The 16,081-nt window shown below is 32.5% G+C and overlaps 1 protein-coding gene across 1 annotated transcript in view; it reads right to left on the bottom strand.

The window, feature by feature from the left end:
• The window catches only part of LOC125059139, a 28,345-nt gene extending 17,602 nt beyond the window's left edge, over positions 1 to 10,743 (bottom strand). The window contains exon 1 of the mRNA XM_047663375.1: positions 10,290 to 10,743. Coding sequence (XP_047519331.1) covers positions 10,290 to 10,332 — 43 coding nt within the window. The 5' untranslated portion in view covers positions 10,333 to 10,743. The remainder of the gene's footprint in view (positions 1 to 10,289) is intronic.
• Positions 10,744 to 16,081: the final 5,338 nt, after the last annotated feature.

Here is a 16,081-nt window from a genome sequence, read left to right as displayed (position 1 = left end):
CTTCGATGATTTTATTCAATTTGCCCTTTAGCTTAAGGTAAATATCTTTTCTTCGTCAAGTCCCTATTCCGTATCTTTCTGAACCACTTAACAAGGTTTCGCTATTAGTAGAGTCCCTTCATTTGAACTCATATTTTATCCTTTTATTTATACTGTGTGATTTCGTGTTGATATTCTTGGTATTAAATAATGTTTTTCTGTTATCTCTACGAGTTTTCCTTATGAACATTCGCGATTTATTGTTAGGGATTTCGGAAATATTGTGGGTCGTTATTAAGTTTGTTGCAAAATGGAGTTAATTACGTATAGTCTAGTCGACAAGTTGAAAATGGAACAAAATAGAGATACTGCTCTTAAAATTATGTGCGATAGCTCATTGGATCCGGAATGACGTCTAGAAAAATGTGCTAAAAGCGTGTATTAGCACATAAAAAATTGCAAAAGTTATAGACCATTAAAGATGAAAAAAAAAAGTATAGAAAATTTTTTTTTGAAAATTTTTTATCATGAATATTTGAAAATAAAAAAAAAAAAAATTCTATACTTCGTTATATATGGTTGTTTTTGTTAATTTTAGAAGTTTTAGAAAAAAAATAAAAAAAAGTTGAATATTTGTTTATAACAAATTGGTAAGTTAATAAACAATAGAATTGTTGATAAAAAAAATTTTTTTCTGTTACTTTATAGAGGACTGTCAATTATGATTTAAAAAAAAAATATATTAACTAATTATTTAAACAATAGAAAATTTAAAAAAAAACGATTATATACAATTAAAAATTGTTATTAAGGAAAATTTTTTTTTTAAAATCATAAAATTTTTAATGTAATAAAGTTGTGTTAAAATTTAAAAAAAAAATATTGATTTAATCAATTTGTTTAAAAAAAAATTAACAACAAATGGCGGGAATTTTTTTTTTGCAAATCAATAAATATCTTGTATTAATAAAAAAACGATTATATGATGATTTAGAAAAAAAAAATTTTTTTAACAACATTACATGGATTTTTAAGTTTTTGTTTAAGTAAAAAAATTGTTATAAACAAAGTGTAAATATTTTTTTTACTTTTATGGCACGATCTTGTTAAGTATGTAAGAAAGGCTCTACGAAGCGAAATATTTTTACGACCATTATTTAAACATTTTTTTTCACTTACAATTAAGACGGTCGTTCGAGAAAATTTCGTTAGTTAACAATTATTTAACTTGTTGAAAAATTAACTTTAAGTAAAATTTTCAACGGGAATAAATTAATTATAGTGTTCAGAACACACCATAATTTTTTCAAATTTAAAAAAAAATATTCAATACCTTAAATTAATTAATTAATGTGCCGTAGTCGCTTTTGACGCCACGCGCGAATCCTAAAAATGTCACCCGCAGACCTATTTTCAGCGTTAAATTAAAATTATAAATAATGGAGATAGAGTTCCGGGAGTCAGGAGTTTTTTATTGGAAATTTCCTCTTCTTTCAGAAATTGAAATTTCTTAAATAGTAATAGTTTATTAAATATTGGCAAAAAACTAAATGCCATTTTTTTTTCATCTTTAATGGTCTATAACTTTTGCAATTTTTTATGTGCTAATACACGCTTTTAGCACATTTTTCTAGACGTCATTCCGGATCCAATGAGCTATCGCACATAATTTTAAGAGCAGTATCTCTATTTTGTTCCATTTTCAACTTGTCAACTAGACTAGTACTGTTACAGTACATTTGACAACACTCAACGTATATTTCAACACCTTTATCCGTGTACATAAGAAGTTTTAACATACGGTTATCATATAATATAATAACGTATGAAGTAAATGTGGTTTCTGCTACTCAAAGTTTGCGTTCTCGGCTAAAGAAAATCCGAAGTTTGGATACGGTTTACCGCAACCATCTGCTTTCATTAGGGTTGCTCTTCGGTGAAAGAAATGGAGCAGGATTTTTATTCAATTTGCACTTACAAAATACTAGAAAATGTGAAGACTAAGATTTACAGGTGTATTCACTTTCGCTATTTAAGGAATTAAGATTAAATAATTGTATCATTCAAGGCCTTTCGTTAAAAAATCCTGTTCTGATGGATTTATTTGAAGAATTTATGAATGTTCGACGATTTTTATGAATCGTTTTAATATGAAACATAAAGCTACGAAACACAGTTTTATCTAAGCAAATTAATCCAAATCAAAGGTTACCTACTCAAATGAATTTGAAAAGTTGAGAAAATGATAAAGTATCTCTGCTTGAACTCTGTCGGCTCGATCATTCGTAAAATCCTTATTTATTGTCCGATAAAGTAAAAAAGAGTTTTATCAACATTATAACGAGTTCGCGAGGATTCCGCCCTCGATTCATCAGAACCATTTATTAAAACTTTTAAATAGCGCAGTTCGTAACTTTAGCGAGATTGTGTTTTTAAATAACTTGGATCAACTAATCTTGACTTAAAGCTCGTTTAATGTTTAACAGGTAACGTTACGAAAACTTGTAATTTTTTAAACGGAAAAACTTTAACTTTAGAAATTAACTTGTAGTACAAACTACAAGTATTAAAAGAAAAAAATATACGTAAAATTCATATTACTTTTTCACAGATCAATAATTGTTTTCTCTCATAGCACGTCATTCAAAATATAACTTACACAAATAACTAAGTGACATAAAGCCAGGTGTACCGACTAGGGCAAGAGGGAAGAGCGGCATCCGTTGCTAAAAATACTCGGCACTTCATAAGTTATATCTCTAAGTGCTACTTCAGGGATTAGATCGCTCGAGATATTTTAATAATATCAGCTCCGGAATCTTATTTCAATATATATTTGCCATTAAGGAATCAGATGTGAATTGAGGTTGTAGGCACCTTCGTAGACTTTGTAGGAGGACAGCTTGTAAATATAATTAACCCTTTTAAAAACAAAACACACTAACTAACATTACTACTAAAATCAGTTTTACTTGCACATTTTGTACCTTCAACTTGAAGAAGGTAGCGTGTGTTACCAGCCTATCCTGTGACTGGCCGAGGAAGGCCACTTCGCCTAAGCCTCGGCTAATATCAATTCCGTTTGCTTACAACTTTGTCAATTTAATGAGACGTCATAAAAGATGACACAATTATGAAAGTGGTAACCGTAGAGGATTTAAGAGAGCAATAAAATAGTTAAAAGTAACGGAAACGGGACAAACATGCATTAACGCTATCCGAGATTAAAAGACTCACACATTTAGATTATAAAATTATAAGCAAACAAATATAGAAATATCTTCATATAAACCTGTTTTCAAGCAATAGCTAGATAATTTTAATATTTTATTTTATGCTTAGTTTTAAGGCTGTCCTGGGTTATTTAAAGAAATCTATGAATCAAAGACCACCCAGAAATTAAGTTTAGAGCAATTTTATTTTAATATATCTCGTTAATTAAAGCAGTGCGTGATCGCTGGGCTGATAACATTAATTTTACTATTCAAAACATCACAATTATAAGTATAAGAATTTTACCCGCTTGCCCAGACTAAATTCAACATATTGAATAGTCAAATAAACTTAGGATAGAACCATTTCTCGGCATAGAGCTGGGAGCGGTTAAATTTAACTGGGAGATAAACTGCCGGTTTAACATGTGTTGGTTACTTTAAACACCCATAACGTATTGTTTAGTTTCGAATTAAAAATTGATTGCCCTCCGCCATTACGGCTAGATATTTATTGCTATTGCTAGGGCTATCACAATATTTTATTAGGCCACGATAAAAACGATATACATATGTTTGTATTGTTTAGTGTAGCTGTTATAGGTAGGTAGTAGAAAATATTTCAATAAAAATACCAGGATATCAATTAAGTGACTATAAAGCGAACACTATTTGTTATAGCTGTACATTTTGCAGAGTTGTTAATAACATTCCACAGAAATTAATGTATATGCTAAATTCAAAATAAACAGCGTGCCTTAATCAAGATCACATTAAGATTACACGCGTCGGCAGCCCTAGCTCGCTTAAATTGCTGCTTGCATTCGGTTTCCAAGAAAATTGTGCATACTAAGAATATTTATTGCTATCGAATGCTGTAATCATCGATAAAATATTACGCGTAGGTTTTGATTCCCCGAGCCTTGTTCACAATGATTAGTTCCTCGTAGTCATTTACGTTGGGTCATGTGAACGTAAGTGGGTTCTTTGTATTCTTAATACATAATAAATGAGCAAAATATCATACATGAAGTAGCTAAACTACAAATATTGCACGTATTGGAAACATATCCTGGATATCTAACACGGTATGAAACAAAAATTCCAATGTGATACGGTTCCTGGGTCATCGGGGTGCTTTAAATAATAGAGGATTTTATTTTTACTCTATATTAACCACTCGGGTACAACAATAGAATATAAGTGAACTAATGAAATGTTAATTGCTATGTAACGCATGAATGCAAAATAACAGTTGAAGACAGTGCCTACGACTGGCTATATTCTCGGGGCGTAACTCCGACTATTTAGGAAATCGCCACGCTTATAAAACTAAGAAAGCCTGAGTGAACAAAATGTACAGCCTTGGCTCGTACAGTAACCGACGCAGTTTCCACATAATTTATTAATGATATATCATACAACATAGCCATTTTATTCGTAAACTGAATATGGATACTTGTTTTTGAAAAATTATTATTTTATTCGCTCAAGCTCTTCTCGGTAGTACCATTTCTATATACTTTATTTGAATATTTCTCTAATAACTACACGGGCAGATAATCATCATGTTTCTAAACGTAATAATAATACATAAAATAAACACTATTCAGGTTTAAACAAGAGTTATACTTAGCCCTCACGAAGAGTAGCTGTTTTGACGTCAGCTGTCTTCCGCAGAAACAAACTTGTAACTGTTTTACCGGGAAGCCCTTATGTGTACAATTGCTTTGTAAAACGACTTGTTTATTTACATGTAACAGTTGGTAAACATACAACCCATAATATAAGGAATTAATTAGAACTCACGCTACTTCTAGGGCAAACAGAATCATTGACACCGGGTTTCATTTAAATATTAATTTACCTATCAACAATCAACATATGCCTATGTGAAAAACAATAAGCAAAAGACGAAGTGTCCATGGCAACGATCGTCCTTCCGACCCGAGTCTTTGATGTACGGCGGGGACGTTTATATTCCCTAAATAATATATCGGTTTCCCGAATATAACGCTTATAAGGAAAACATTTTCGCATTGCTCAATAGAATGCTTAAATAGCATTGTTGCCTGGTCGCCCGTAAAAATATATTCGCTATAAATTGAGTTAACTTTAATGTTTCTTTTATTTTTTTTACATTATTCGCATTCGTTATTAGATTTTGATGCTTTTAGAATGTTTAAAGTTGGTCTAAAACTGAGAAAAATCAAGTATTTCACTCTTCACTAGATGTCGCTGACATGGCTAAAGAATAATTAAATAAGTCCTGGGAAGACGTTATCGGCTTAAGTTAAAGCTATTAGAATAATTAATATCCTCTGTGGGGATCTTGGCCATTTTGAATAATATTTAATGTGGGTAACCGGTCCATTGAGTCATGCTACTTTGGAAAAAATAAATATTTATAAGTACATACATATTTTCTTAACTTTTTCGGTGATATTTAAATTTCCACAACGAGGTGTAAGATTTAAAACGTTAGGATGATAATTACATAGCGAACGCTCAATTATTTCATTAAATCGAAATTAAATATTCCTCGTGCTTATTTTTAAGGCTGGGGAATCAGGAGTTTTACGAATTGTGTTTAAAGATATTATATTTGGTTATAGGTATAATGTTAAAACCGGATAAACTATTTGCTATTTCTGCTCATCCGAGAAATCTTTAACATACTGATCCCAAAAGACCACTAATAAAAGCTGATTTCCATGAAGTAGGCCGCAATCAAAGGCTTACGCTTTAAAATTGAATATTACCTGTTCGGTATTCAGCCTAACAGTTATTAACAAATTCCTGTCGGCCGTTGTCGACAATTTCGGCTAATATTCAATAAGGAATTAATTAAAATTGAGGTATTTTAGTTGACCGATGGGCATTTTTCTGAAATATCAGCATATTTTGTTCACGTAGACCTGACAAGTAATCCGTGATCTTAATAGGTAAGTGAATTATTATTTTTAACATTCAAGCCACAACAGCTCCGATTGTTGGAAAATCTCACTTTAATAGGATATAAACTCAAGATAATACTCTCTGTAATAGCTTTAAACTGTAGATAAATATATTTAAACCTCTGTTTCTATTGATATGACAAGCTAAAAAATACCAATCCTTTAATCTTTACTCTTTTCTCAATTAATAAATAATTTGAAAACGGCACACGGCGAGCATTCATCAGTCAAAAGACAAAATATCTAAAATCCGTTCCCTTTCACATCAAACCTAATAACTGAACATCCATTAACCCCTGAGCAGCAATTTGTCTAATTTAAGGATTATCAATTTTAAGATTTCAATAGAATATATAATATGGAGTTTGTAGGATTGTTTGTACTAAAATAGGCATAAAATTGCGTTATAACAAAAAAAATATATTCTATTATCTAGACAATTTAAAATATATACTAACTCGATATTTGTACGCATAATAATGTTAAAAGCATTTTTAGCTATTACTATTTAAGAAGTGATGTCATCTGTACAAGCGTTCCTTCGATTCTGGGTACCTGACAAAAAAATAAGTCGTGGGGCCAAAGTCGCGAAAATTGAAAAACGTTTCGAGTAAATTTCGGGAGCAGCGGACAAATTAAAGAATAATGAAAAAAGTGTTTACAGTATAAAATAAAAAGCGTCTTAAAACGGAATCGAAGTCGTGTTTTCGAGTCACGTCTATGTAATTTGGTTCGCCACGGCTTGGGCCCGGACCACTTTCTATACACTACAATAACACCACTTAAATATCGACCCATAGAAATACCATTTTCTATAAAAATATAATATCTGTGCTTTCGACTTCTGGTCGGCTTAAAATATAAAAGTACAATACAACGCATGACGTGCACTTTTTTCGGTAAATAAGCTAGCTGTGTATATAATAAATGAGTACCTACCTATAGGAATCAAGAAATAAATAATTAGGAAAACGTTTTAATTCTGTTTCATAATATCGACAGAATTAATATGAATTTAAGTATTAATGCCAAAGTTGTTTCATTTAAAAACATGAATGTTGTGACATTGTATGTATTTCTGTGTAAATTGTTTTATTTCTGTTTTTAATTTGAAATGAGTTTTAAAACTATTGAGACTGCCTGTAAAGAATGCAACGCCGGTTTATTAAAGGACTCCCTTTCAAAGGAAATGCGTCTTGTATAGAGCTCTGTAGAGCTTTGTTTTAAATATTGAGAGTATCATTATTTTTAATCTAACTTCAAAAGGCTATTTAAATTGAATACGCTTTAGGTCAGGTCATTCAATTTTAAAATATCGAAACATTATTTATGTATGTTACTGATGTATGATGTGTGGTTTATGACGATCTAAAAAGCTCCTGAGACCGATTATCTTGACGTCTCCCTCAGTTCTCTGAGTAGCATTCAACTTCATTGGAACGAAGAAGAAAACTGACAAAAACTCAGTATACATTTATTATTATTACTATTTAGAATTTATCAGGACGTAACTGCGTTAGGAAATCTGACAACCTTATGACATTTCGACCGCCCATCCATTTACAAACCTCGGTAAACCTTGCATAATTAACTTCAACGAAATTGCAAATTCTCTTTTATTTTTTAATTATTTTAATATGCAATTTAACCGACCATACATTGCGGTCGTGGCTCATATGCATTATTTCGTTATATTTTGTTGAATCAGTACATTTAATTCATATTATAAAATGTTTATATTTTCAAGTTAATTTTGCAACTTATGGCCAATTCTAGATATAATTTATGTCAGATTGAATCTCTGTGTTACATATTTTATTTGACATAGTACATTATACAATCCTAAACTGGTAAAGTACTCCTCTTTGACAATTGTGGCAAAGAGCAGCACCATCAGTTTATTGGGTTAGCGGTCACGTATGCCGAATGCTTTAAGTTTATCATATTCTACGGGTACAAAAGCTAAGCAGGGATTATAATTTGAATAATATTATTTATTACGCATACCAACAAAGGTCGTGAACCCACAACTTGGACTAAATAACGGCCCGAATCGAGTTCAATCTCCGGACTTAATTAATTTCGTGGCATTAGATAAATACACGGTGTAATTTGCATATCTTTTTAAAATCTTATGACAGCGATAATTCGTTTATTTAGAACCACGCTTTAGGGCTGGTGTACATGATATTTGATCATGTATAGGCAGTGGGCATTTATTGTAGTGAAATCTTAGCTTTAAAGGCATGTGCTTGTAAGTAGGTATAAAAAACTGTGATAGTGAAAATAATCTTACATTTACAATACAAAAGCTGAGGAAAATGTAAAAGCAGCTTAGCCTTAACATTTGAGTGACGGTGAATAGGTAATCTTTCTTGGAATCTTATATGAAAGCTTTTCACGAAAGGTTTAAAACGCATCCAGGATTATATTTTATATCATATGATAGTAGCTTCTCTACATAATAACCCTTCGTGAATAGACAGCCTTATGGATTTATATCTCGCCAAGTCGCGTTCATAACAACCATTAATTCCACGTATAAAATTTTATTTGATCATAATTATTTGATTTTATCTACACCTACACCAAAGCCGAAATATGATATCGCATTATTTATTGTTTCCATTCTTTAAACTATCCGAGGTGGTTATAATTGAACAACGTAGCTTACTTAGTTAATAACAAAATTAATTTATTTCGAGAAAACTAATTAGAGAGAAATTTTAATTAACTGGAAAGTTTAAGCGTATCATTTCGCTTAGGTGAATAATTAATTATTACGAGTTTAAATGAGAATCAATATTTTTATTATAAACATTTACAATATGTAAACAGAGAAGCCGCGACTAGTTCCGCTCGATTTGGTTTCGGAATGTTTAATTAGTCGGTATATTTATTATTAGTCGTTATATGGTGTCATGCGGTTTATGACATTTTCCTTTGAATAGTTTTGAGAAAGCTATCTCTGGAACGGTAAGAGCTATCGCTTCGGGAGTGAGTACTCTCGACTCCGCACGGCCTGTTTAGTGGGGGTTTTTTAGGCTTGGTCAGCCATAATTTTTAGGTTTGGTCAACCAGGAGCGGGCAACCGGTTGGGGAACTTTAAAGTGAGGCAGTCGCCGGGAATCCATACTACTCCTGTTAGTTTTACGAACGGATGGCGTGGTTTTGCTCTTTCGCCAATTTTGTAAACGTTTTTGACATTCAAAAGCATGCCCTAAGATGCATCTAAACTGAATAAACGTATTTTGATTTGATTGATTGAATTTGTGTATTACATTTAAATACATCCTTATATAATCTATATTGTTGTAACGAGAACTCAAAATAAAAACACAGCTCGTATAGGTGACAGATTGACAGATATAATAAATTAAAGACGCCTATCATAGATCTCGATTCCACCCGAATGAGTGGATTATTAATCTTGTTTAACGGTCGAACGTCTGACTGAAATAATTGTGGATATTCAGAGCCGTCAGGTTTGTAAACTACTAAAATGCAGTGCTAATTGACATGAAACGGGGCCGACTCACGTATTTCTCCTAAATTCAGTTTGTAACGATGCGGGCCTTTTATATTGACTTTTACATTATTTTAAACGACGTTATTTATCGCTTTTAAATATTACGTGTCGAATGACGCGACGCGTTGAACTTATCTACTGCATTATAACTGGACTTGAGTGCTTTTAGCTTTTCCCTCAATAAAATACGAGAATCGATCATTTTGATCGATAACTACCAGTAAGACGTTGTCATAATGTTCAAGTGAGTGAAGTAATTTCGTTATAACGGCATAATGTATTAAAAACCAAGGGTATTACAATTAACTAAGTTTTTATCGCACGAGCAGAGTAAATACATGTACGAGATTGTTTTAATTACAACCACTGTCTTCCTAATTATAACTTATTCATTTTAATTTTATCTCGGCACATAAACATTTTCTCCGCGACTTCAATTTACATGCACAGAGCACGCATTGTGCTCTTAAGATTTATGATCATGCGTCCGCTGCAATGAATGCAAATATCTGTTTCCCTACATCACTACATATTAAATATAAACTACTCTGAATACTCTGAACTCTGATACTGCAATAAATCGCAACGAGAGCTCGTCCCATTGGTACTCACCTAAAACTACTAGTATGAAACACAAACTAATGTACAAGATCATCAGGAATCTTTGGTAACTAAACTACACTTATCACACACGACAATCATCGGTTGTCGATAATTTATATCACAGTACACATCACTAGCTACACGGTGTCGGCCGCACTGCGATCCCATCAGGCCATCACTAGGCGAACACAATATTTTTTGTCCTCGAATGCATGCAGACAACTTTTTTCTTCACAACTAAAACTTTTAGTCATCGCGTGAGCCGTTTCCTCTCGACAAAACTTTATCCATCACTGTTTAATTCACCACTCAGTCAATATAACAAACTTAGAAGCTGATTAGAGTCACTCGAAATTAATGAAGTAATGTAATGACGATGATTTTGAAGCGACGACTGGCACAGCTCCCTCCCGCTCGACGTTTGGGGCACAACTGGCGTGAAGTTTGTCGCGATTGGTGAAGAAGCAAGAATGCGCGGCGCACAGTCGCTTCATCGGCCACGGTCGGCCGAATAACCAGCGAAATCGGGGAGTCGGAGCGCCGCGACCGTTCACTAAACGCAGACGGCCTTCCGAAAGCTGGCGAGTTGCATAACCAGTAAGACAGTCTTGCATTGGCGGTGGCGTCGCCCTCCGTCCCGGCCGCTTTCATTTCACGTTAGGTAGGTAGGTATACGCATTGTCGAAATGCATTCTCCATACGGATTCCGATCGGCCGTCCCTTTCTAGCGAGTTCAAAGAAAACAGGTAAAGATGCCCACGGCGAGGGCCTAGCGACAAAACGAAACACATTTTGATCGAATAATTTGAGATGTAAAATTGACGTTATCAAAGTTCCCGTTAGGAGTGGCGAGCCACAAACCGCGGTCAATAGAACAATGCATGATGAACGAAAAAATGAATTTCCACGTACGAGCGCAATAAATTTCCATAATGACCACGTTTCGCTGCTTTTATTCGCGTTTCGATTTGTATTGTTTGCGTTGTAATCGTTTAAATGAGTGTTGGCAAAATGGCGATTTTATTTAACACGCCAATTGGCAATTGGTTTAAATCCAGACTAAATTAATAGCGTAGAGATGGGAAACAAAAATAGCGCCGATTATTCAAATTATCGGTCAATTTGAAAGGATAATTTACTGTTTAATAACTGCCTGCATAATATTATTGATTACATCTGCATTTTCGAATACACCATTAAATGTTATTTCGCCGTACTGCAACATTATAACTACTCTAAGCGTTGGATATACTTACTTACTTTTTCAAATATTACATACTGAAACGTTTAAAAGATTTTTTTTTGAGATGATATTATCAATGCAATGAAAAATTAGATAAAGGAATATTAGGAATTAAAAATTTCAGACATGTACACTATATGAATTACTTTAATACAATTACACACTAAAATCGAGCAAAAAAGGGTCGAAACTCGAAACGTGGGCCCGCCCCTAAACTGCAGATAACAAAAGAAATATTTTGTAAGCAAATGCGAGGGTATCTTCATCTATAAATTGTGCCGAATCCAGGACCGATATATTCGAAACACTTTGGGACACACTGAATATTAAACTTGTTGACGGGACAACCATTTCGCGTCACGTCTTAGTTCAGGAGATATACTCTTATTACTAAAACAAATATATTTCTGACAGTTAATTACTATTCATTAAATTCGGATTACGACAAATGATACATCACAAAATAACTTCTCAATTTCAAAAGTTAATTTTCAAAAGACTCAAAAAATATCAAATATTGAATCGATTTTAAAGGACAGAGACTACTCTTAATATACAATATTAAAGAAATCAAACAAATCAATATATTAATTAAATACGTATTTAACGTCCTCCTTAGAATTATCCGTCAAATAAATAAATTGGGTATGTCATAAGTTTCGTACATAATATAATTGCCCAAACATCCCCAAGCGAATGAATTCTAGGACTACAGCTTATTATTATCAATGTCTGTTAGAAATGGTCGAGAGCTCCTTTCACTCGGCTAGACCCATCAATATTATTTTAGCATATTTAATGTTGTAATACGATTAAGAGGTAAACTTTACAAGAAACAACAAACAACACTCTTGGTCTAAGTTCAAAAACAATTCCTTTGCCACTTTTCCGACATAAAACTTTATCTAAAAAATGTTGGGACGCTTACCCATTCAAATAATAAAGAGTTTTCTTTTTAAAATAACTATTTGAAACCCTTTTTAAGACAATTTGCTGCGAGATAAAACCACAAAGCATCTCATTCCGAAAAACTTTCCTTTCAAACATAAATACAACGCATTCTTCAATGCTTTTTATATTCTTGTGACAAAATATGCTGAATATTCGTCTGCTCATGTAAATTTTCTTTAGCAATTCTACCAAGCACAGCTCAATATATTTACCTATTTATTGCATTCCTTTATGCAATATTGTTGAGTACAACGTTACATATATGTATAGTAATTATTATTTTTTATTTTATTCATAGTATTTTATATTCACGTGAATTATTCGTTTGAAGTTTCAGTGCTGCAAGATGGGGGTGATTGGCGTTTTGATAATCACATCGTAATCCAGCGAGATATTTAGTTTTCGTTTTATAAAAAGCGAGATCACTCGTTCGGAACCATTTAGTTTTTGTAAATATAAAATGCATAATGTCAAAAACATTGAATACGAATAATATCCGAAAACGATTTGCTTTTAATTCGTTGCGCATATTTTAACGCTTTCCAAATGGGTTATTTTTTTGTAAATAAATATTCAAAATAAAGAATGGTTTTCGAACGTAAAGCGCTAAATTGCTTCAATTAGTTAATTGGCTGTTTTAATATCAACAAATTAACTGGAATATGAATTTTAAGTTATTTTTATAATTATAAAGCGAGGACATAATTTGATACTTGTAAATTAATTAATCAAATACGCTTTTTTACAATAATTTCGAAAAGTATTTACACCACACTAACCACAGTTTCTAAACTCGCAAACGAGTTCCTTAGTCCTCGGGGGGCAAAAAAGCAAAAAGTACAATAGCAGGTAGCAGTCCCTTGCTAATAGAATATCCATCGTAACGGGCATAAAATTAGCTTGCTCTACGTGAAATCTCCGTGCCTAATCTAGCAGTGGTAGGAATAATATTAGAATATCTGTACTGAGTTTTTTTTTTACAAATTTTCACTTGAGTTTGCGTACGAAGTAATTAGGATGTATTCATACCATACCTAATATAGGTCGAGAGACGATGCGTTTCAGACACATACAACATAGTTCATACATTTTATAAGTTTAATTAAATATGTATGTTACTAATTAGTCTTTCATGTGGTTCACTGAAACAGCTGTGCGCCTTTTGAGCGGCTTAGTTTCTACAATTTGGTAAGATTCATGAATATTTTTAGTTGTAATTTAATGTAAAGCAGACACAGAAGTGTGTGTTTGTGCAAATTTGCGTATAGTTAAATATGATATAAAATTAAAAATCTTACAAGTGTTTAATTAGTTAATAAAGCAATTTTTCTGTTCCGTTTAAACCGCCTTTCCCCCCTCAACCCTTGTGTGCGCGGTTCAAATTAAAAAAAATAGCGAACGAGTTAAGCCTGTTATCAAGATTAATGATTCGCTCATTTGATACACAGAGTTACACCTACCGCACAGCATATACAACGGCACAGTTAAGAAATGAGATGATCAAACAATTATAGCTTTACTGTTTTTCTCCTTGTGGTGCTTCTGGAAATAAAATCATCCTTCGAAATCCTTCCTTGATCATTACTGTTCAAGAATTGTTCCACTGATAGATAAAAGTAAGAAGTCACTATTAAAAGAACACAATAAAGTTAGTAATTATAATTTTGAATCACTGTAGTAACTGGTAGACTATACTATGTATTGTGTGCCGATACACCTGCGAGTTGTTTATTAAAACAAGAACTCTGAACGCAAACCCTGCGTTATACTTACACTCTCAGGTAAAAATTCATTTTGTTCAGTATTTAATTACTATGAGTTTAATATTGAAAAGGTTTTTATTTACTATTAATAATTTAATATTAGAACCAGACACAATTTAACAACGTCTGCACAAACATGGCTAGGGTGAAATCAATTAAAAGCCCGAAAGTGCAAAGAATAGATCATTACTAATAGATCTAATAGATATAGATATAAACTAACACAGACTACAGAGAACCATAAAATATAGAACCCATTATTTAAACACAGTTTTGACTATTTTACGGATTCGACACAGAGTTAACGTCAAGTATATTGTGACATTTTGCAAATATTTTTTTATTATATTATTTGCAGCATTATTTTGTTAACAAAGGAAAATACAGTATCCCGTGTCCACTTGTTCTCTTCTACTTTACATTTAGCAGATGTCCGAATCGCAGTATTTTTTATAAATTGCAAGTAATTGCAAAGTAAGCATTGAGTGCGCGCACGCCATGAGCCACTCCATCTGCCGACCATCGCTGGCCACATGTCGTTGACCACTGCTGTATTAAACACTTGTTATATATTTTAAAATGCCTTGATATATAGGACAGTAGCAAATTCTATATAGTGTAATAAAAAAAACATAGGTACTTTTGTAATGAGAGATATTAAATAAGAAACTTAAAATTATCGAAAGGTTTTTGTAATAAGCCCATTCAATTAATATAATGACATAGACATATCATTTATTACAAACAAAAAACACACAAATAAACATTAATCAAAGAAAAAAATTAATGTAAAATATAATGAGAGATATACAAAAGATAAAAAAATTAACTACCTTTTCCCATTCAGTTCGTTTCAGTTCAGAGTGTGTAATGCATGTGTGCTTGGCCCTGGCTCAGCATTATGCTGAGGAGCAGACTGTTCCACAGCTGTTCCAATGGAATATTCAAATTGTTTAAAATTATAGTAGCTGATTCAGTACTACCTAAGAGTGTAAAACTGGCAAGAGAACGCAACAAGTGAACGACTTCATCGGATTGTGATTCATCTCTTACGTATTTAACTGAAATCCAATCCAAGGGCTGGTTTACTCAGAGACAAAGGTAATGAAATAATATTAGCCCAATCCCTCTATCTCCCAACGAACATAACCATAAATATCGTTCTCAAAACACTTATCAGTTATCACGCTATCAAGTTTCGGTCTTCCAATAAAAAACTCTCAAACAAATATAGAGTTACAAGCGACGAACCGTTTATTACTCACTAAACCTTGTCAAAATTACTTGGAATCGGGCGAAATTAGCCCGAATAAGTACCCATAAAGCCTAATAACGCTATTCGTAGACATTGACATCAATAAAGTAAGAACGAGTGGGTTTGCTAAGGCTTTATACAAACCGACTTTTTTATTGCAATTGCCGAACCAATTTTGACGTCGTATTTATTCCACAACTACTGTTATTAATGTATTGACATCAACACATTATTTGTCTTGTTAAGAAAATAATGAAGGATATGCTAACGGAACACGAACACAATGTGTGTGCCCTACGGCCCACTGCGCGAGGACCGGACTTGTTAAAATCAATATATTATATTGAGCTAAGTGTATAATATTCCTTATAGTGAACTCGTAAAAAACTGAATTAAAAAACAATACGCGAACTTTTCGCCTTGCTGAGGTCGTTTTTTATTAACCTTCGAAGGTTTATGACTTCATTGAAAAAGAAATTGATTAAAATATTTTATAATCAGATCGTGACGGCCTCTCACAATACACTTTTTATTTGTTTGTACTTTATTATTAAATTATTTATCGGTATAATTTAAAATAATTAAATTT

The sequence above is a fragment of the Pieris napi genome, chromosome 19, assembly GCF_905475465.1.
Source record: "Pieris napi chromosome 19, ilPieNapi1.2, whole genome shotgun sequence".
Classification (NCBI taxonomy): Eukaryota; Metazoa; Arthropoda; class Insecta; order Lepidoptera; family Pieridae; genus Pieris; species Pieris napi.
Note: the sequence above shows the minus strand (reverse complement) of the source record. Positions and strands in the feature narration are given on the sequence as shown.